Source organism: Colossoma macropomum, unplaced genomic scaffold, assembly GCF_904425465.1.
Source record: "Colossoma macropomum unplaced genomic scaffold, Colossoma_macropomum, whole genome shotgun sequence".
NCBI classification, from domain to species: Eukaryota; Metazoa; Chordata; class Actinopteri; order Characiformes; family Serrasalmidae; genus Colossoma; species Colossoma macropomum.
In genome coordinates, this window is record NW_023494788.1 from 19148720 (window position 1) to 19171542 (window position 22823).

Here is a 22823-nt window from a genome sequence, read left to right on the forward strand (position 1 = left end):
TTGAGAACATAAACCATTGTTGCGACATAATCTCATAATTCTGAGAACATTAAACATTATTTTTGACAAAATCAGTCATAATCTTGAGAACATAAACCATTATTTTAGACATCATTTCATAATTTGGAAAACCCAAACCATTATTTTGATGTCAACATCTCAAAAACCAACTATTATTTTGACAAAATTAGTCATAATCTCGAGAACATAAACCATTGTTGCAACATAATCTTATAATTTTGAGAACGTAAACCATTATTTTGACGTTGAAATCTCGAAAACCAACCATTATTTTGACAAAATCAGTCATAATCTTGAGAACATAAACCATTATTTTAGACATCATTTCATAATTTTGAGAACCTAATCCATTATTTTAACATAAACCATTATTTTGACATACTCAGTCATAATATCAAGAAAAAAGACTGACAGTCTGAAATCTGCTCTCTTTAAATGTGGGCTGCAGTTAAGATGTTATAGATGCTCCTCTGATTCCTCAGTTGTAGGTAAGAGTACTGTTCTCAATTCAGTCAGTCAGGGCCAGCATACTGTCCAGACCAGGAGCAGAGAGAAGCTGAGTAGTGCTTTACTGTACTTAACTACTGTATTTGTACTTTTCTGTTTAACCCTTTGCAATTTTACTCCACTTTAAGTCCAAGTTGAATACCATAACTTTCACTCGACTGTATTTATTCAGTGAGTTTACAAAGGGTACATGATTGAAGCTTGATTGAATGTCATGAGGAAGCATCAATCCTTTTGATTCTTAAATAATTAAAGTGTTACTATAATTTACATTTGCTATATATAAGTTTAAGTATAATTCATATACTGCATTCTTTATGAAAGTGATTCAAGTGATGACAAAGACAGTATAAATCATTAACTCTTATCAATCATTAATGATTGTTTACTGTGTTACTATGGCCTGTGCAGCATTATGTGTGGTCAAAGAACACTCTATACTGTATAGACAAGATCAATCAGCCTTATTCCTGGATCAGGTTGTGAGGGTGTTTTCCATGTGTTTAATGTACAGTTTATATTGACTAATTTGAAATATTATGTAGTATACAGTGCAATTTATATGAGACAAGAAGCTCATTTTCATTTCTATTAATTTTCATTTTTCATTCCAGTCTTCAGATAAGACTATTTGCAACCTCTTAATAGAGCAGAGTATATGATGTAAGATTTAGTGGCATCTAGTGGTGAGGTTGTAGACTGCAACCAACTGAATACTACTCCATCACCCCTCCCTTTCCAAGTGTGCAGTAGAACCTATGACGGGCATGAGGTTTTCTGCCATCTCCTGTCCCTATTTTGTTTTGCTTCTTCATGTTTTCCCTTCTTTGACGACAAGGATTCACCATCCCTTGCTTTTTCTTGTGTTAAATAATAAATATAACCCTCCATTTGTCAAAATTTGGGTTTTTGAACTTCTCACAACACAAAACGGCCAGTCAATACTTTTTTATTGTACTAATTTCTAAACAGTTTATGTACAAATATTATTACATGACTAAACATCTTGTGAGGCAAATGTGTGATGACTTAGGCTTGCAGTATGCTCAGTGCTAATTGGTGGGGTTAAAGCGTTCCTTACTTGTTAGCAGTGTTAGCTCCAGTGCAAAAATAAGGGAGTGAATGTTAAACGCAACTGGGCTGAACAACTACATTTGGTGTAGGTAAGAAGAAGATGTTATTTCTTGCCAATCTCTTTCAATTTTGGATTCATGTTTCAGTTAGTTAGCACTCCATAATAAATAAGCAGGTAGATGATGTTTTTTTGGTGACTGCATTTGTCAGAGGTAAAAATATCTATAGCTGTAGAGGGTTTGGCCATGAGTTGAAAAGCAACAGGGAGCCTTGGTAAGTTAGAGTGGGTAAGAGTAGAGTGAGCAGCAGTAAATGAGGTTCCTTGTTGGCCTGAGCTGCTCTGTTGAGGCAGGGGCAGTCCCAGTGAGGCTTGGGGTCTCTCTCTTTGTGTCTGATCTGGTCTACTGTCCCTTGTGATTTCCTCCCTTGTTGCTCCTGCTGACCAATAGCGGAGGTCAGAGAGATATCGTTGGGGTGATACAGGGATGGAAGAGGGCAGTCCAGCCAATCTGTGGCCAGTGGCCGAGGGTATCCCTCCTCGAGAACGGAGCCTGGGTGGGAAAACTTCCAATAGGAATAGTCCTTGAACAGGTAGATGGAACCTGATGAACAAAAGGAGACCATACATAAACTCATATAAGACAACACTACACTATATGTCCAAAGCATATAGACAGCAAGTATAGGGTATTACTAGGGAGTTTGTCCCCCTTTGCTGCAGTAATAGCCTCTACTCTTCTGGGAAGGCTTTATATTGGATGTTGGAACATTACTGTGAGGATTTGATTGTATCCAGGTACAAGAGCGATTAGTGAGGTCAGGTACTGATGTTGGATGATCACTCCAACTCATCCCAAAAATATTGGATGGAGCTCTATCATTCCAGAGAACGCAGTTCCACTGCTCCACAGCCCGGTGCTGGGGGCTTCATACTCCTCTAGCTGACACTTGACATTGAGCATGACGACCATAGGCTCATGTGCAGCTGCTCCAGAGCTCCTCATTCTATTAGTCAATGTCTTTGTATTGAGATTATACAAGCTCAACTGAACACGTTTCAGCAATAGGTGCATATTAAAGTAGCCGAATTCACCATTTAGAAGGGGTGTCTGGACACGTAGTGTAGAACATGTTATTATTGATATTACTTTGAAATTATTAATATTTTAAATACTTTTCAACAAAAAAACAAATGCACAGCATATAACATTTTCTCCCCCCTCACCGTCGTTCTCCGTAATAATTCCATTCACTCCTCCTTCAATGAGCTCCGTCCAAACCTTGCTTTCTTCTTCCAGTCCTTGCCTCCGAGACCCCCAGACCACTCCCTCCTCAGGGTCCCAGTGCAAGCCCTGCCACATCCTGTCCGATCCCTCAGGAGCCAGAGCAGACAGAGGCTGAGGGAAACCGTCCTGGAGAGTGAGGTCCTTAAACAGCCAGAACTGAGAGCCTGCAAGCACACAGCAGCACTGCATAAGAGGGAAAGATGCCTTTCCTGATTTTGAGCTAAAAAATGTATCGTTCCCATTTGAATAAATAACGTTATTGGAAAACAACAGACTCTAGACCCAGTTTGCACCTTAAGAAGAAGCATTTCTCATGCTATAAATGTCAAAGTGCAAGACAAAAACAACATTAAAATGTAATTTAACAAGATAAAATAGAAAAAGAAAAATGTAAGAGAACACTTATTTTTTATATACATTTTAATTTAATTTTTAATGTTTTTGCTTATTAAAGTAGAGGTTCCCATATGTTACTTTTTAAGCATTCCCACCAATTTGTCATGACAATTCCTTTAATTTAACTAGTTAAATCATATTACTGTGAATTTTCTGCTTCTGATCCAATTTAAAATTTTTCTGATTCCTGATTTCGAGTAAGATGTAATGCAGTCAGGTCATTAGAGGACAAGGATGCTCTGAGAGACTGACCACTAACAAAGATGATGCCGTGATCCTCATGCCTCTCCAGGACGGCACGCAGCGGGGGCATGGAGGAGGGAAGAGCCCCCCAGAGTCTGCGTACAGACACAGCTCTGCCTGAGACTAGACCCCCTCTATTCACCCTCCACATACTCATACCTGTTGAACAGAGAGAGAGAGAGAGAGAGAGAGAGAGAGAGAGAGAGAGAGAGAGAGAGAGAGAAAGAGAACTAAATGAAAGTCATATTAATATTCTATATGATCATAACAGTTTTGTCCAAAACTGTAGAATACATTGTAAATTCTATTTAAATAGAGTATGTTGTAATATATTTATATGTGATACGTTGTAATTAGTTGATACTAATATGTCAAATATGGCCAGAAATGGCAATAACCTCTCTTATTCAAGCTCATCTGAAATGAACTGATGCACAGTGGAAACGTGTATTGTGGTTTGATAAATCAACTTTTCAGATTGTTTATGGAAAGAATGAAGGCCGTGTTCTCTGAGCCAAAGAAGAAAAGAGCTATCTAGATTGTTACTAACAAAAAGCTCAAAAGCCAATCATGGTATGGGGGTTTATTAGTGTCCATGGCATGGTTAATTGTGAAGGTACCATTAATGCTGAAAGAAACACATTTTGGAGCAACACATGCTGTCATCTAGATGACGTTCTTTTCAGGAATGTCTATGCTTATTTACACATGGCAACACCACCACATTCTGCATGTTACGACAGCGTGGCTCTGTAGTCAGAGTATCAGGGTGCTAGACTGGTCTGCCTGTCTCCTGCTGAAAACGTGTGGCGCATTATGAAGTGCAAAGCACAACAATGAAGGCTACACATGGCTGCACAGCTGTGAACTTGTATAACTGGAGCTTTCTGTTTTTACTATGGGTTCACATAGTATTCTAGCTTTTTTGGATGGATGGTTGGATGAACAGATTAAAAGTTACATAAGAGTTGAGACAACTGCTAAGGCAAGAAAGGTATTTGTTTTCTTTAGCAGGGAAAGTGAATCGTGCTCAAATCATTCTCATAACCACGCCCAACTGGCCACACAATGACTTAACTTTACCTTTGAAGAAAAAAGTCTCTCCTCGAATTTTAGCAACTGCATCAAAGCTGGTGTTGCAACGATCCAAAGACTGACTTCATTCAGAGAGAAAAAAACCATATCATATAACTTTATAATAACATCAACTTCATATATGTATATGTACATATATATATATATATATATATATATATATATATATATATAAATAACATACACTATTTTCATAATCTTTGCATCATAATTTATACACACACACACACACACATATATATATATAGACCGGGCTTTTATCATTACACTGCAAGGATCCTCATCTTACCTGTCCAGGTGGCTGTGTGTGTGTCTGTGCATGTGTGTGAGTCTCGGTGTGCCTCCATGCTGACGTTTCAGTTGAACTTCTGTCTCTAGAGGAGGACTGTCTGTCTGGAGAAGCTCATTTCTTTTTCCTTGACACCAACACACACACACATTTGATATGATGTATGATATGTAAAACAATATTTTGGAGGGTGTAAAAAGATGACAGTCTAAGGCAACAGTTTTTAAAGTGATAGTTTGGTCTAAAGCCATATTTTGGCCTGATGTAACAGCATCGCCTAAGAGGCAGTTTGGCCTAAAGTGATAGTCAGGGGAGTAAGAGAGGTCCTGATATGATAGGATGGAGCGAATAGTTCAGTAAGCGAGTACTGTTAGCTGTTTAACTAATTTTTCTTTTGCAACTGTGAGAGGCAAGTGACTATATATTAACTGAGGATCAGATAAATACGCCACAGCTCTCCCTTTTGTTTCCAATTGGCCGACACCTCTGAGGTTCACAAAATTTGGGGGGCTACAGTTTGCCTAGATGAACTCAGCACTAAGTGAAATTTAATGCTACCAGAAACAAATTCCTTTTTTGAATTCTCTCATCCTCTACTGTTTAAATGAACTGGCTTTTTCGGCAGGCAGATTTTACTCGCATTTGGTGTGACCGCGGCTTATGAGGGGCTCTGATATGAGGTGGTATTACATGGGTTAATATTTGCTGGTTAACTATTTTGTTTTTTGCAGCTGTGAGCATTAAGCAACATTATGTTAACTGACTAACATTACTCCATTTAAAACCTGCAGCTATATCAGCCCTTTGCAGATAAGACTGGGCACCCCTGGCCCAAAGCAACAGTTTAACCTAAAGTAATAGTTTGGTCTAAAGCAACAGTTTGGCCTAAAATAGCAGTTTGGCCAACAGTTCGGCCTAAAGTAATAGTTTGGCCTAAAGCGGCAGTTTGGTCTAAAGCAACAGTTTGGCCTAAAGTGGCAGTTTGGCCTAAAGCAACAGTTTGGCCTGAAGCAATAGTTTGGCCTAAAGCGGCAGTTTGGTCTAAAGCAACAGTTTGGCCTAAAGTGGCAGTTTGGCCTAATATGACAGTTTGGTCTAAAGCCATAGTTTGGCCTAAAGTGGCAGTTTGGCCTAAAGCAACAGTTTGGCCTGAAGCAATAGTTTGGCCTAAAGCGGCAGTTTGGTCTAAAGCAACAGTTTGGCCTAAAGTGGCAGTTTGGCCCAATATGACACTTTGGTCTAAAGCCATAGTTTGGCCTAAAGTGGCAGTTTGGCCTAAAGCAACAGTTTGGCCTAATATGACAGTTTGGTCTAAAGCAACAGTTTGGCCTAAAGCAACAGTTTGGCCTAAAGTGGCAGTTTGGCCTAAAATGATAGCTTGGCCTAAAATGATTTATATGTTATAATGACAGTAGAGCTGTCACTTACAAATGAGTGCTTGTTGCCTCAATTAAATTCATTTCATTAACACAGAGTTACTAGGTTTGCATTGAATAGATGCTTCAGAAGAATTAAGTACCATAGAGTGCAATGATGTGTTCTCGGTCTGGAGGCCCCAGGCTGAAATGGAGCGGGTCCCCCAGGGGCCCCTGGTAATATGGACGCATCACAGAGCGCCGTGTAGATGAGTGGGGGAGTCCGAGGGCGTGGCCGAGCTCATGCACCAACACCGTGAACAAATCTGTGCCTTCAGAGGCTGCTAGCAGACAAAAGAAAGCTTTTTAATATCTGCACAGTTAATCTGGATTTTATTAACTCTTTAAACTCTAAAGACCAGCTGGCAGGTCTAGACCCACCTTCTTCACCAATCATTATGTGCCTAACATTGTAGTCTACTTGTGATTAGAAGGTAAAGTGTTCCTTTAAACTGAATGATAAATCTAAAAACTGAAAGGGTTAATTTATTTCACATCATATTAATACACTCAGAGCAACTCAAGTCTGTGATTCACCTGGCTGTCTGAATGCCCACTCCTCCTCCGCATCCAGGTGAACTCCACCTGCCCTGTCAGGGTCAGAGGGGAAGAAGGCGTGGCCAACAGCTCCACCCACTCCATCAAAGGGGTATCCATCACCATGGGAACCATGCAAGAAATCAATTTGGAGATCTGCCCCCTCTGGTCCTCCGACCTATTTGGTTTCAGAACAGATTGTGACATCAGGCCTTGACCAGAAGATCTGGGCTGAATTTTGAAATGCCCAAATCTGGCCAAATGCCCAAATCTGCTATTAGTAATATTAATACCACCATTTCAGACTGAAAGCTGTGCATGGTGAAATAATAGCTGACCTCATGGAACTCAAGAGGCGTTGGCTCTGCCCACACTCTGAGAGCGTAGAAGACCAATGAGCGAATCATCTCACGCGACAGAGAGGAGGAAGTGGGGTATGAGTGTAACCTTAGAGAGAAAAAGAGAGAATCAAATAGAAGAGAGGAATGAATATATGAAATGCATCATGGATATTTGGTTTTGATCTTTTAAATTTAACCGATAGACTCCAGTTTGGCCTAAAGTAACAGGTGGCCTAAAGCGATAGTTTGGCCTAAAGAAATGGTTTGGCCTAAAATGATAGTTCGGCTTAAGGCGATATTTTGAGCTAAGGCGACAGTTTGGCCTTAAGCAACAGTTTGGCCTAAAGCAGGCATGTCAAACTGGGGACCTTCCGGGCCAAAGTGCTGCAGAAATTAGTGTCTACCCTCATCTAATGCTCTGAATTCAGCTCCTGAAGGCCTTGCAAATTAGCTGATGAGCTGAATCAGGTGTGTTTAATGAGGCAGTGTGCTGAAGTCTGCAGTGTTTTGGCCCACAAGGACTGGAGCCTGACTCATGTAGTCTAATGCAACAGATTGGTTTAAAGTAATAATTTGGCCTAAAGCAACAGTTTGGCCTAAAGTGATAGTTTGGCCTAAATCTTTTTGGCTGTTATATTCAAAATGAAGATAAAAGAGCAGCATCAAACCTCCAGTTGATGTTTCGTCGAGTCCAGGCTGATACTGCCCTTTTCATCCTTTGAGAATGTGCCTTAGTGTCTACAGCTGAGAGGGGACTGATGTGACTACCTTCCTCATCTGGAAGCGAACAGCGCGGAGTCTGCATCAGTTTAAGTGTCTCCTCATCTGAAAAATAGAGAGAGAGAGAAGTAATTGATGGGTAACAATTTTGGTGAACACTACAGTACCCTTGTGTTGTCCTTTTTAAAGGGGAATTCCACCAATTCCTCAAAATCTCTGCATGATTCAGTAACTGAGAAAAGAAACGTAATGATAGTGGTTTGATGTGAAAGAGTTCAGTGTAGAGAAACGTACGGACTCAGATTTCTTCACAGTGGTGGTGACAGGAACGAGGGGCCACAATGTCCACAATGCGAATATAGCCTTTTTTTCATATAACAACTTTCTGTAAGGTAGCTTTTAGGAGCATTAAATGTTTCAGATGCCTGGTTCCTATCACGCCACTGGGAACAATTCTGACTTGGTGAGCTTCTGTAAATCACCACTGAACTCAAAATAAAGACAGAATTTGAAAGCTAAGATTTTTATTTAACATTTACACCTATGAAGGTGTAGCTTCAAGGGTAAAACTCTAATTTGAACATGGGGTCTGCATGAACTTTCTAATGTACTATGTGTTTACTATACTTTCAACTGTGAACTTTATGAATTATGCTTATAATTTCTACATAATATCTAACCCGTTAGATCAGATTGCCTTAACAGAGTACATTTGGATGTCTTCATATAAATTTATGACACTTGGCTTATATAGGAATTCATCTCTTCATTTTAGCCAATAACCAGCTTTTTCCACACAGCTGAGCTGCTTATTTAGAGGAAAAGAGAAATGAGAAAGTAGATTAATCCTGTCTGACCTTATCAGAGACTCAGCAGAGATTGTGGCAATTTGCATTTTAACTCATCAACCATTCAAAACAAATATCAGGAAAGTGAATTAGGTGGAGCTCTATTCTTTACCTAAAACTCCTGTTTCGTCCAAACCGGCAAACTTCTGCATAGCTTTCACAGCTTCTGTCACAGCTGACCAGGCCTGAAGCTGACCAGTAGAGGGATCCGGTGGGGGCAGGTAGCCATACTTTGTGAGCCAGTCCTATCAAGGACAAACCAAAAAATTGCTTCATTGATGGTGGGGATGATGAGGTTTCCCACTACTTTGTGACGGTCACACCTCTCACTTTAAAGCTTTATTATTTTATTTTAGACAAATAGTGACAAATAGAGACTAGGGGTGGGAATCTCTAGGCACCTCACGATTCGATTCGATTACGATTCAGAGGGCTGCGATGCGATTATAAAACGATTATCGATGCATCTCGATGCATCTTTTTTTTCTATATAGCATTTATGTTTTCTCGTTGTGTGAGCTCAAGTTTCGAGTTCAAGTTTATTTGTCACTTGCACAACATGTCAGGACATTTATGCATTGAAATGCTTGTGGTGAGGCTCAGCTAATCACTCTACAGAAAGTAAATAAGTAAAAATAAAAATACAAGAAAAAACAACTGAAATATATTAAATATACACAAATTATACACAGAATATAGAGATAGTATTCATTTTAAAGTGACTAAGTGAGTCTGTGTTGTTATTTAAAGTGACTTGGAACTTTTAAAGCAAAGTATTTGTAATGATCCATAATGAATTTACTTCCAACATTTTTTTAATAAAACAAATGGAAGTGATGCGGCAAGTGAACTAGAAGGCTCTCAGTCAGTGCTCTTGTTTGGAGCACGAGACGCTGCTGCCACTCATCTGCGATAAAATGCGCAGTTACGGTGAAATAAGATCCAGTGGTGATGGATGTCCACGCAGCGCGTTACAGCTATTCTACCCGTTTTCTTTAGTGATTTTATAACTTCGGTTTTGGTCTCGTTGTAGAGAGTGGGGGGATCGCTGTGTCAGTAAAATGTCTTTGAGACGGGTCGTGTGAAACATAGCGCGAAAGCCCTGTTTCGCAACGACTGAGAACCGCCGTGCCGACTGCAGGTCACCTAGCAGCGATGCGTTATTCGCATTTATAAGCAGCGCAGTTGGTTTCCTGGTACGTTAAATCTGCAACGAGAGACTGTGACACATTAAAAAGTGGCGAAGCTGAAGTCGCTTCTCTTTCGAATTCTCCCGTTCCACCTTAAATGGTGCCGCATTTACATTCGGCGCCTCAGTTAGAATTTAAGGTGGAACGGGTAAATTCGAACATGAAGCTGGAGAATAAGAAGCGACTTCAGCCTCGTAAAACAGTCGAACGTTGAGAGACATTTAACTGATCAACTTCTGAGGAAAAGTTTTCTGGCGGAGATGGGAGGAAAGCGGCTGTAGGCGAAGCTTAAAGCAGAGCGAAGTAAATCTGCGCTCTCGTTGATATTGTTTAGTCTATACTAGGACATTAACACATACTGAGACATACTGGACATTAAATGTTGTGGCTCCCAAGGTGGTTTAATTTTTGTTGAAAGGACAAAATGTCTCTTCTGATCATTTGTGTTGTGACTCCTGATCTGACCTGGCTTTAACGCAGAGGGAGCCGGTCGGATTTCTCACTCATCCATGTGTGTTTTTGTTGTGTGCCGTCACAGACTGTCCGGGCGCCGCACTTACCCACTTCAAAGTTCCGCCTTTTACGTTCCGTCAACATTACATTATAAATTAAATATTTAGAAAATCGATTTTTGACATTTGTGAATCGATTCAGAATCGTTCACGTCCGCATCACGATGCATCTAAGAATCGATTTTTTCCCGCACCCCTAATAGAGACTAACAAATATCAGTAAATTTTGGTCAATTTAGATTGAAATTGTTTTGTAGATGACCTGAAATGTTGAATTAATTGAACATTATTGAACAGAACAATTTGCTGTGCAATTTTATGTATCTTATTGTGTGCTGTTCATTAGTGGTGTAACCAATCATTCAGCCCCACTTCAACAAAAAGTGAGTTTGAATCCCAATGATGCCAGGTGAGATTCAAACATTATCCACAACTGAGAGCCTAAGAGGAAAAAATGCCTGGTGGGATTTGTGGATGAGATGAGTCTCAGTTAGTGGAGAAATTGAAGAAAAAACTAAATTTGACTAAATTAAGACATTTGACGTGGGTGGAATAACAATGCTTTTACTTGAATATGGTTTAGGCTACTCTACCCACCTCTAGTATCTACTTAAACATACAAAAATAAGAAAAAATTCCAAATACATTATATATATATATATATATATATATATATATATATATATATATATATAGGGAGATTCACCTGAAAGAGGCCCTGAATGTTCTGTAATAACTCTTGCTAGGACGAAGCAATCTGGACAAAACAATGTGCAATGCGCTCCTCAGTATATGGAGCTTCGAACAAGCCGGGATGCCCCTGCATTGGAGCTGGAGCTTCTTTTGAGTGAATCTCCCTGTATATATAAACAACATATGTGTAATATATATATATATATATATATATATATATATATATATATGTATATACATATACATATTTATATATATATATATTAATTTAGTGTCCAATCAAAAGTAGGCCAATTTCCATACAAGATGGCATGCAATCTGAAATGTTCCTCCTTCACAAAATCTCCTGTTTGAAGGTTCTGGTACTATAACAGACAGAACCGTCTGGCTCACCACCAGTCTGGCACTCTCGTCTTCTGTGGTTGTTGCAGATGGCGGGGCTGTAGAGGTCACTGGGGTGGTGGGAGGGTCTTTGGATGCAGACTCCACCCCTTCCAGTCTGCACAGGCTGAGTACCACCACGGTCCACAGCACCACCTTCATACTGAGAACTTCCAAGGCATCTGTTAGGAACCATTCAACACTATGAGTCACCGCCTGAGTTTGTATCAGAAACCTTCCGTCCTTCCTCAGCCGGGTGGTGATTTTACAGCTTCCATCTCCACTGGATCAGCAGCAGCACCGTTACAGAATCCACAGATCATAAAGAGATATTGCACATGGGGATACTGTAAAATCCTGCACATGAGTACATAAAGTTACAGAAGAAACTGTCAAACAATGTGAAATTATTCATGCCTAGAAAAAAATCTACAAATCACCAGTCAGCATAGATTCAGTAAAACTAAAGTCACTGTAAGTTAATACGTTGCAGTAAATTACTGTGAAAGTGATGTAACTAGTAGCCAGTAATTTACTGTAATTTTACAGTGAAGTAGCTGATGATGAAATGATGAATTTGGTTATATATATCTATATACCTATATCTATATATGTACACACACACACCTGCACATCAACAATCAACCTATCAAGTAAGAAGGGCTCTTAGATAAACGGCTTTAATGGTGCCGGTAAGTTAGCCTGTAAAGATGAATAGCGGAGGAGCAGATGGGCAAAATTAAAAACAAAGGGGAGATTTGCATAATTTAAAAGGGGAGGAGAGAAGATGAAAAGGTGGGAGAAGAACACAGGGGTGTTTAATTTAGGAGAGAAAGTGTAGTGCAGGGGCGGGGGCTTGTAGGATGTAAGAATTTAATTCAATTAGTAGGTGTCATTTCATTAAGGGAGAGAGGGGGGATGAAAGAGAGGGGAGATGAAAAAGGAAGCGAAAGGAGGGGGATGACAGTAGAGTTATGGAATAATGGAATTAAAGGAAAAAAGCGTCTAATCTCAGGGGGCAGCAGAAGAGGACAAATGTGAGAAGGACGGGTTTGTTGAGAGGTTCTGTTAAAGGGAGAGATAGAAAGGAACACATGCACAGTAGAGGGTATGTAAAATATGTGTGAGAGAGAGAGATACAGAGAAGCGAGGCTGAGAAACAAGAGTCTGACACATGCTCAAGATAGAGAGTTTATAGTGGGGGAAACGAATATTCAGAAACTTTTGTTTTTTTAATATTTAATATACAAACCTCAATTCAAAAAAGCTGGGATAGTATGTGAAATGCAAATTAAAAACAAAAAGTAGTGATGTGTAAATCCACTTTGACCTCTATTTAAATGAAAACAACACAAAGACAAGATATGTAATGTTTTATCATATAAATTTCATTGTTTTTTGTACATATACATTTATTCTGAAGTTCGGGCCTGCAACACATTCCAAAAATTTGTTCCTGAGAAAGGCCCTAAGAAAAAGTCTACGTCAGATTCATGACATGTTCTTAATCTGATGAAATCTCTGTGCGTAAAAATGCAAGGCTGAAAACTGCAACTGAATGTCCTTCGATCCCTCGCACAGCCCTTGAAAACTGGCAAGCTTCTATGATGGACATCACCACATGGGCTCGAGAATACTTTGACAAACTGTTCTCAATAAGCAGTCCTTGTCACTGCATCCACAAATGCAAGTTAAGAAGAAGTCATATGTCAACAATGCCCAGAAACTCAGTGGAAAAGTGCATTGTGGTCATTTGAGTCAACTTTTTGAATTGTTTTTGGAGATAACGGACATTACGTTCTCTGGCCCCCCCAAAAAAACAAGACCATCCAGACTGTTACCAGTATAAAGTTCAAAAGCCAGCGTCTGTCAGCTATGGGAGTGTATGAGTGCCCATGGCACGGGGCACTTACGCATCTGTGACTGCACCATTAACGCTGAACAATACATAAACATTTTGGGGCAAGATGCTGCCTTCCACACTTGAGTCTTTTTCAGGGACATCCATGCTTATTTCAACATGACAGAGAGAGTGCAGGGCTGGACTGGCCTGCCTGCAATCTAAAACTGTCTCCTGGTGAAAACTTGTGGTGCATTATGAAGCACAAAATACACCGACAAGGACCCTGTACAGTAACACTACACTACAGCTGTACCTGTATGATGTAACAAAAAATCTGTTTCAAAATTAGATTAACTGGTTTTTTCAGTCCCCAAATGATTATTAAGCGCTGTTAAAAGGTGAAGTGACACAGTGGTAAACATGCTCCTGTCCCAAGTTTTTTGGAATGTGTTTACAGGCATTACATTTGAAATGAGCATATATTAATAAAAAGAACACTACTTTTAAGTACTATTTTCAGTACTATTTTCTGTTCAATACAGAATTTACTTATTAGTGCTTTATGTATTTATAAGCATTTCACCTACTGCCTCACCTTTTTTGGAGGAGATGCATATAAACAGTTCAAATTAACGCACATAATATCTTTTGACTTTGTATTTATGAACATGAACAAAAATGTTTTCATAAGCATAAACAAAGATACTTAAAGATACCTAAACATTAACCTTGCAAAAAAAGTTCTCATGTATATTGAACCTGCTGTCATTTTAAAAGATGTTGCCTTTGGTTGGGAACATTTCATGCCATGAATAGAAGTCATGGTGAAGGTGAAGGACCTTCGTAAAGATCTCAGAAACAACAGTATCAACAACTCTCTGATGGAAAAAGCTACAGAAGCAGAGCAAAGACCTTAAACATCCTTTTAAGTACAGCTGGTTCAGTAACATGCAAGTGAAAAGTTCATGGAAATAATCATCCATAGAGAGAAGCACTAAACAAGATTTCAGAACATGCTCTCAGACTAATGTTAAGAAAGGGGAGAGAGAAGCCGGCAACCACTCGATAAGAGTTGCATTTGTTTTAAAAGAAGGATCCAAAAAAGAGCTGAACAAACTTCAGTTCCTGTGCTGATGAATGCAGGAGGTACCATTAAGTTCCACTGCAGTTCTAAAGTTGTTTTTGTATTTGGTCTAAAAAAAGGTTCTATATAATACCAAAAAGGCTGTATGATTCTTTTAGTACTATATAGAATCAAGGTTTTTCTAAAGAACCACACACAAAAGGTTAATCATCATACAAAGAACCATTTATGCACTGACCGAAAAGTATTCTTTGAAACAAAGTCTTCTTTAAAGTGTGAAGAGTGGTTTTAAAGTTCAAAGAACCGTCACAAAATGTAAAGGCTATATGTCCAAGCAAAGAAACATTTTGGAACCTTTTTTGAAGAGTGATGTTTTGGAGAGGTACATTCTTAAAAAAAGGGATCTATATATTACAAAAAAAAGACAATTTGAACCCTTTTTACTACTTTATAGGACCATTTTTAAAAGGTTCTTTATCATATAGAGCATATAGAGTTATAGAGTTTTCTATAACAGAGAATAATGATTTAACCATGCAAAGTTTTATTTTTTAAGCGAAAATAAGTTCCTCTACATGGAGCAAATATGCCACTTTCTGCAGATTTAGTGTACAATTTCCATTTATATATTTATTTATTTGCTTTAACATATCAGGAAAAAAACTGAAACATAAAATGTGCCATAACGTTTTGCACAGGCCACATTTTATGTTTATTGTTTTTCCAACCAGTTAAATTCAGCAAATAAGCAATAATTGTTTTTTGCTGCATGAAAATGTCACAGTCAATACTATGAGTGAGGAACTGAAGCGTGTGCCCAGCGAGGCCCTCAGGTTAAAGTTTGATGCGGTTGTTAAACAGCAGGACAATAACAGAACCCATCATTTGCGAAAAGCAGAAGAGAAGCGAGCCCTTACCTCTGCCTCGCCTCCGGGACTTCTGTCTCTTTACGCTTTTGCTCGCCCACTCTGTCCTTCACTCCTTCTTTCTCCCTCTCTCTGAACAGATGTGTGCTTCTCATCTCTCGTCCACTTCCCCTCTCTCCTCCCCCCCCTTCATGCCTGCCTGCTAACACAATGGCCTCTTAAATATCCCCCGCCCAAGCAGAGCAGACCGGGCAGTCGGTCACTCTGCGTCTGTGTGTAGAGGAAGATATCACTTTAAAACCCTCGCTCTGTCCAGTGAGGAGATTTAAAGCCCTGATTACTGGCACACATGTCCACTTTTTCCTTTCACGGTCAAAACATGTGCTTTTGCATACATCAGGTTCCTGTACTGTATACATATCAACATACAATTCATACCCAGAGCACTGATTCTATGGTTCAGCTCCCTGGACAGGGATTAAACTTAATGTGGAACTAAACTATAAAGTTAATGGTGATTTACCGTTGTAGTCTAAAAAATGGTTCTTCAAGGGTTCTTTAGTAAAGAAAAAGTTCTACGAAGAATCACAAACACTTAAAGAACCATTTACATCATGATAGGATTCTTAAGAATGTGCTGTAGATGGTTCTATATAGAACCTTTTTTAAAAGGGTTCTATATAGCAGCCAAAAGGGTTCTTCTATTGTTACAATGTCAAGCTTGTAACAATAGCATAACCTTTTTTGGGTGCTATATAGAACCCTTTTCTAAAAAGGTACTATATAGAACCATCTACGTCACATTCTCCATCAATCTGAAGAACCCTTTAATCGTGCAAAGTGTTCTTTGACTGTTCATGGTTCTATATAGAACCATTTTCTTCACTAGAACCCTTGAAGAACCATCTTTTTGAAGTGTGTAAACTTCAGCTTAAACCCAGATTGGGAAACCAGGCCTAAAGTTCTTAGCAAACACATTTGTCTACAGTAATGACCTGTAAAAATACAGTTAAGAACCATTGAAGAGCCTTTTAAGGACCCAGTATTTTTTAGGTGTAGAATACTGTGCCAAAGTCAGAGGCCACCCTTTTGTTTATTAACACCCTTTTATTTATTTAACAGCCATTAAGTACATGTTATTCACTTTTTCTGAGATTCAATAAGTTGGAACAGACAAAATAGAACCTGTACTGCCAAACATAAAAAAATGCTATAATAATAATACTAATAATAATAGAAATAATAACTTACAACTACAGTCATTTTTACTCAATGTTTTACAAACTGCACTGTGCTAAATCCAATCTTTAAATACTGATGCTATCCACAATATGCTCAGGAAAGTGTATTGTGACATAATTCACCACCATATCAATAAAATATGGTCATACTGCTCACCCGTAATACATTTAACAGAAAATTACACATTAGCCTAAATATAACTAAATATAATTTCAATTTTTGCGATTTTCTTTTTTAGTATGTCCACACTTTGCCTTTATTACAGCTTCCATTCTTTTCAGGAGTCTGAAAGCTGTTATTTGAAATGGTTATGGACATGCTGCCTGATGCCTAAAACATTATTCTACAATAGTTTGGAGACAATTGTGACCTAAAACTTTTTGTTTTTTGAAGCATAAATGCTGATAGCATGCAGGGAGTCGTAAGACAAAATATTTTTAACACTATTTACCACAGATTTACCACTATTTTACCATTATCAACATTACATATAAAACCAAATGTAGGTTCACTGGTTGTTTAGATAGTGAATAAAACTGTTATATTTGTGTTGTACACATTAGGACCCCTGGTTCCTATCACCTCCACTGCAAAGAAATCTGAGTCAGAAAGTTTTTCTACAATGAACTACAATTTCACATCAAACCACATCTCCATCTCCACAACTTATATAGGCAAATTAAAAAAATGCTTAAATTCACCTTTAATACTAAAAAGCCATTTTGACTGGAAATTATTTTTATTATTAAATATTTAATTAAATAACTGAAGGTTGGTCTCTGACTTCTGCTCTGTACTGTATATGTCAAGTGCAACCGAGAAGAAAGAAGACGTCTCTTTATATGAAACTAAAGCCTTCTGTGGGATTACTGTGCTTCTCTTTATCTGTTGTTGGCTTGTTTAAAGTGTGTGCGTGAGCACATGCTGGTGCGTGATGTGACGGGTGGTTACTTTTGGCCTAAATCCTCTTAACGAAAGGATTAAAAAAATTAAACACAGATCTGCCTCTCTGAACGCATTGTTGAGTTTGGAATAGCTGGGTCAGTGAGATGCATGGAATTTCTGCTTAATCACTGAAAACATTAGAAACCTGCTGTGTGTTACATGGACATGTGAAGTATTTACCTGATTGAAATGTGTATCATTTCCACATGAACAGTTTCACACCAACACAATTCTATTCTCACAATTCACAATTCTACTTACTTTTGGCAATGATGGTGTGGATGTAAGATGTTTCATTCGTACGTAAATCAAATAAATTCACTTTTTTACTGTACACTGAAACAAATGGGGTTTTGACTCAACATGAGTCAAACGTGTCAAGTGGTGCACGTGAATTATAAATGTTACATCAATACAATTGCTGTCTTTCAGCTCACTTCTTTTGGCAAGAATTGTGTTGACGCAACATTTTATTTATGCACAACCACTTGACACATTTGACTCACTTTCAAATTCAAAGCACTACTTTTTCAATGTAAAAACACACTGTATTTCACAGATTCTTGGCAGAGTCATCGACAGATCAGACGATGGATCGCTTTCGTCCTGAAAAAGGAGGACGGTGATGATGAAAAACTGTGGCGAGAGCGGAGGGATTTGGAGATAAGTGCATTTAGGCATGTTGGAGCCTTACATACTGTCTTGGAAGAGTTTAGGATTATAGCAGAGAGCGGGAGGGAGAAAAACAGAGGGGCTCAGAGCGAGAGAGAGAGAGAGAGAGAGAGAGAGAGAGAGAGAGAGAGAGAAAGAAAGGGGGATAGAGGAATTCCAGATGTGCTGTCAGTCTCTCTCGGCCCGTACTGTGCCCAGAGACTCAGGGGAACGACTTCATCAAAAAAGCACACTGAAGTCAGCGAGGCCGAGTGAATGTTTACGGAGCAACTTGACCTCAGTTATCTGCTAAACGTCTTTGCGTAGAGCCTGTCAACAAATAGGGAGTAAAAGCATTAACACTGAACTGCACAGCCTAATAAACAATAAGATTGTAAAAAATGTAGATACATTGATTTTCGAGTGTTACAATCAATCGTAAAATGACATTCAATAAAGTATGCACAAAATGTTTTGGCCAAAATGAAATTCTCAAACTGCTTTCAAATGAAAAATGCCTGAAAAAGAGAGCGTGATGTGTCTGTTTTTACAGCTTTAAACTACTGTTTAATCTGTTACTGTCTTCTGTATTCCATAGCATAACTCCCCTAATCTCATAGGTTTGACAGAATCCATGATTTTATATAATTTTACATCGTACAACCAATGGGAATCCCTGTGGTGTCATCCAATTTTGACCGCTGGCCGAGCCACTGAGCTGTAGGCTAATAAACAGGGGAGCACGGGGAACTACCTAATGCGGGGAACAATTTAACACTGACTTTTTATATTGTTGAAGTAGGTCAAGCAGTGTGAGCTTCTAGCCACAATCTCACGTTTCCTAGCTACAGTCTCCCACCAAAATTCAAAACGATCTCTGTGTTTTAGAAAGATCTGTGCCAAAGTGTTTTCAGTGAATGTAATTTTTACAACAAATGTTTTTTTCAGTTACTGAGCTTTTCGTGTAAATCACAAAATCCAACCTTATAGTACTTTAATCACCATCTTGTTGCTGACAATGTAGCACCATTTTGAAGCAGCTGTCAAGCTCACAGCAAGTGTTAGCTAGGCTTCAGTACAGCCTCCGTACTGCAGGGTTAGTTGATACATGGTGTTACAACTAAACCAGTTTTAGTAAACAAAAACAAATGAAGTACATTTTCTACTTTATTAACATCTTTCAGATGTTAGAACTTTGGTTTTAATAAGTATATTAATGAAGTTGATATTAACAGCTGGTAAAGCTGTAGTTATTCAGAAACAATGTTCCATATTTTACTGATATGTGATGTTTTTATTTGCTGTCCTTCACTGGACAAACAATAAATCTGTCATTGACACACGGTCTAATGTCAATTTTCATTTATAATTTGATGTGTGTGTGTGTGTGTGTGTGTGTGTGTGTATCTATCAATTGAGCTGTCTGTCTTCTTAAAGGTAGATAATATAATGCAGTATGGTTAGAACATATATTAGTTTCTTACAGCATAGAAATACATTGAATTAACTTTTTGTTAGCACAAATTCATCGGACCTTTCTAGCAAGTGTTACAACTAAACCTCTGTCTGTTACAGTCAACCCACCCATGTGCTAGAAAAAAAAGTTCAAGTGTTCTTTTGTAGTAGAAAAGTACATGTTGCTTGTATAGAAATATGTTTATTTCAACCTAATTTTTTTCATTATTCAACAAAAACCATTATGTGTTAGGTTGTGCCTGGCTCTCCCGATACAAACAAGGTAGCATAAGTGTAACCCTTATCTTGGCCTTCCGACAAAATCATAAAGAAAACGATCATTCTTTATTCAGCACAAAATGGACACCAGAGACAAATTTTCAACTTTTCAGTCAGAGAAAAGAAGCTAAACTGAGGTAAGGCCTATAGATCTCCTATAGATCACTTGTTGTCCTCTTCATCTGACTAGTATTTGTGTCGTCTAAGTAATCAGTTCCCTCCGTTGTAGTGATGATTTTAAGACGTGCCACAGTTATACGGCTGTGGCTTCCTTGCAGTAACGTAAGCTACCTGGCTTCCTTCTACATTCACCAGCTAACGAAAAAAGTCTTTCAAAACAGCCCACCCACAAATATCCACCCCAAAGCAGTTGCAGTTTTTCAAAGTTTCCTCACTCTTCAAAATACATCATCATAAAGGGTTTTACCAGGTCTTTAAGTTGAAAAATCTCACTCTAGAGACTAATATTTAATAAGCAACAACCTACAAATAAGGTTAAAGCTATCTTTGTGCTATCTATATGACAAACAACTCCTTGTTTTCCAGGATTGAAAGAGGAGCATCCGGAAATGGCTGCATTGCTTCTTCTGTTGTCCTGGTGATGAGCCTGGCCCACATAGGTCAATAGGTCACTGCCGCCTAGAGGGCTAGAAGGGTGATGGGCACTGTATGTTAAGACTGTCAGATAAAAAGCAGGATGCATGCGTGTGAATAGGGTTGTGTGTTAGAGACAGAATGATTGAGAGCCACAAAGAACTGAGTGAACTCTTGTCTCCCTAACAACTGAGATCAGGCTTTGAGGAACTCTGCAGTCATATAGATGGCCATTGTGAGCGCTGCACGGAGGCTCACGGGAGCATGTTTGGGATGATACAACAATAAGGAACAGTGAACAGCAGCATTGAGTCATTTAACCACAGCTGCTTCGGAAATAGCCCTGCATAACCCATCATTCTGCATTGAGTAGATGTGATACGTAGATGTGGTTGAAAGACGCAGCAGCAATAGACCCCTGGTCAACCAACCAGATAAAATCAGGCTGTGTTTTGATACAAGGTCGCACAATGAAGCTATTAAGCACAAAAGACACCTCATTCTTACTAAAAATGTCATGATAGCACAAATCAGTGGAGCTCCTCCAAACCTGACCTTGTGACAGGCTACCATGAACTTGAGCTTCACCATCGATGTTGGGTTTTGCCACTACAAATCAGGGGTGGGTCATTCTTCATGTGGAGTGGGATTTCAGACGGATACATTTTTTAAAAAAACAATTCATCCCAAAACTAAATGATGTTAATATGCCCATTAACATCTCCTATTATCATATATGCAAAACGGAGAGCTTAACACCCAACATATTTTACAGTCACTGGTGTTATATGAATATGGTGTAAAACCAGTGGCTGTGACACCAGTGACATTCTGGTTAACAATGTGGATTTTGTAAATTGGCTGACTCATTTTAAATTGCGCAACTATTTCAGATCAGTAATTATAATGATATTTGGCATTATTTTGACAAAATTTTAGGTTTCCCAGCCATGAAAGCTCATAACACTGGTGACACATAGAAGTTCTGTGCTGCCTGAAAAACAAAATTACTGATAAATTAATTAAATATTTTGTGCAAGTGTGGACTTGCCTTCTCATGCCTTGAGATGCTTCCTCTCCGATGAGCCTCGACCCAATGAAGAAGTTTAATAGAGTTGAAAATACTGTGTTAAAATGTAATTTAAGAGTCCTGATAACACCAGTGACCAAAATCTGACACATGATTTTTAAAACAAAATACACATTTTTATTAATGTAGTTTAATGTTAATGATATAACAAGTAAACATGAATCTGTTTTCTACAAATTCCTAAGTTAAGCCTCTTCAAAATATTGTTTTATGTTAAAAATGGTTTCTCAAATGTTGAAAATCGGTTGATGAGCTGTTTTACAGATGCAGAGCGACTATAAAACAGGATCACAAAAAAAAAGGAAAATCAGAGAAATCATTAAGAAAAAGTATTATTTGATCTTACGTCAACTGTGTAAATGTACATACCAACTTTTGGAGCTGTGCCTGATATTTTAAGCATTTTTAAGCCCTGCAACCTTTGTGACACGGTTTTCCACTCCACATGGAGAATGACCCGGTGGGATCTTTATAAAGCGACACTTCTGTAAAATGAAAGATGTTATGATTACTACATATGTTGTAAACATGCTTTATTGCATCCTATAGCTGTGTTGCATAAGTCTACAGAGTGATATTTTCTGGGTTGAAAGACTAGGAAACCCTCTTCTGATGATGTATTTTGAAGGTGGTACAGTGAAGGTGAACAGTGGCAACTGCTCCCAAGTCATTATTACAATGGAAAGAATGGATTACTCAAACAACAGAAATGACTCAAATGCTAAAATCTAAAATTAGCAGAGTAGCTACATGGCTATCTAGATACTTTACCTCAGTTAAGCTTCTTTTCTTTGAAGGGTAAAAACTCTGGTGTCCATTTTATACTGAAAAAAGAAAGATTCACTAATTCTCTTGCCAATTAGTCGTTATACTTGTCTTAATCTCATGTATGTATTTTGTTTTATTAACACATCCAAACATATTCATATTAAAGGCATGTAAAACAAAACTACCCTCAACTACGCTAATTCACCTTTTCGCAAGGACCACCACTCATTAGCTGCCTGCATCACACTCATGGTCAGGACTGCTGAAGAAAAGAGGATCGTCGCTGCTGAGGAGCATGGTGTGTTGCTGAGGAAGACTTTGCCAACTGTAGAGCATTTGCAAGTAATAATGGATGACTATTCAAGGTTTCCTGAGGTAGAAAAAGCATCCACAACATCTGCCAAGGCCATCAATTCTAAGCAGGATAGGATATTCATACTTGTGGCATTCCAGAGACT

At 38.6% G+C, this 22823-nt stretch overlaps 1 protein-coding gene across 4 annotated transcripts; it reads right to left on the reverse strand.

The window, feature by feature from the left end:
- Nucleotides 1–1359: 1359 nt before the first annotated feature.
- Nucleotides 1360–15512, reverse strand: mmp17b (matrix metallopeptidase 17b). Of its 4 annotated transcripts, none has more exons than XM_036568764.1 (12): nt 15393–15512; nt 11561–11831; nt 8885–9017; nt 7873–8029; nt 7202–7310; nt 6864–7041; nt 6431–6607; nt 4912–5038; nt 4611–4684; nt 3537–3686; nt 2828–3052; nt 1360–2204 (listed from the first exon to the last, which is right to left on the reverse strand). In XM_036568764.1, exons 1-12 carry the CDS (start codon nt 15494–15496, stop codon nt 1825–1827), a joined length of 2085 nt encoding a protein of 694 aa, XP_036424657.1. In that variant the 5' UTR covers nt 15497–15512; the 3' UTR covers nt 1360–1824. The 4 variants fall into 4 exon arrangements, with proteins under 4 accessions (XP_036424657.1, XP_036424656.1, XP_036424658.1 ...); XM_036568763.1 differs by having other exon boundaries at nt 6431–6610; XM_036568765.1 differs by having other exon boundaries at nt 6431–6610; nt 11561–11730; nt 15393–15505.
- Nucleotides 15513–22823: the final 7311 nt, after the last annotated feature.

Excerpts from the sequence above, each read along its gene's own strand:
- mmp17b (XM_036568763.1), bottom strand. The coding sequence starts at position 15,496 with ATGAGAAGCACACATCTGTTCAGAGAGAGGGAGAAAGAAGGAGTGAAG. Across the intron at positions 7,311-7,872 it reads CGACGAAACATCAACTGGAG|GTTACACTCATACCCCACTT; the intron begins GTTTGATGCTGC and ends TTTCTCTCTAAG. Across the intron at positions 2,205-2,827 it reads AATTATTACGGAGAACGACG|GTTCCATCTACCTGTTCAAG; the intron begins GTGAGGGGGGAG and ends TTTGTTCATCAG.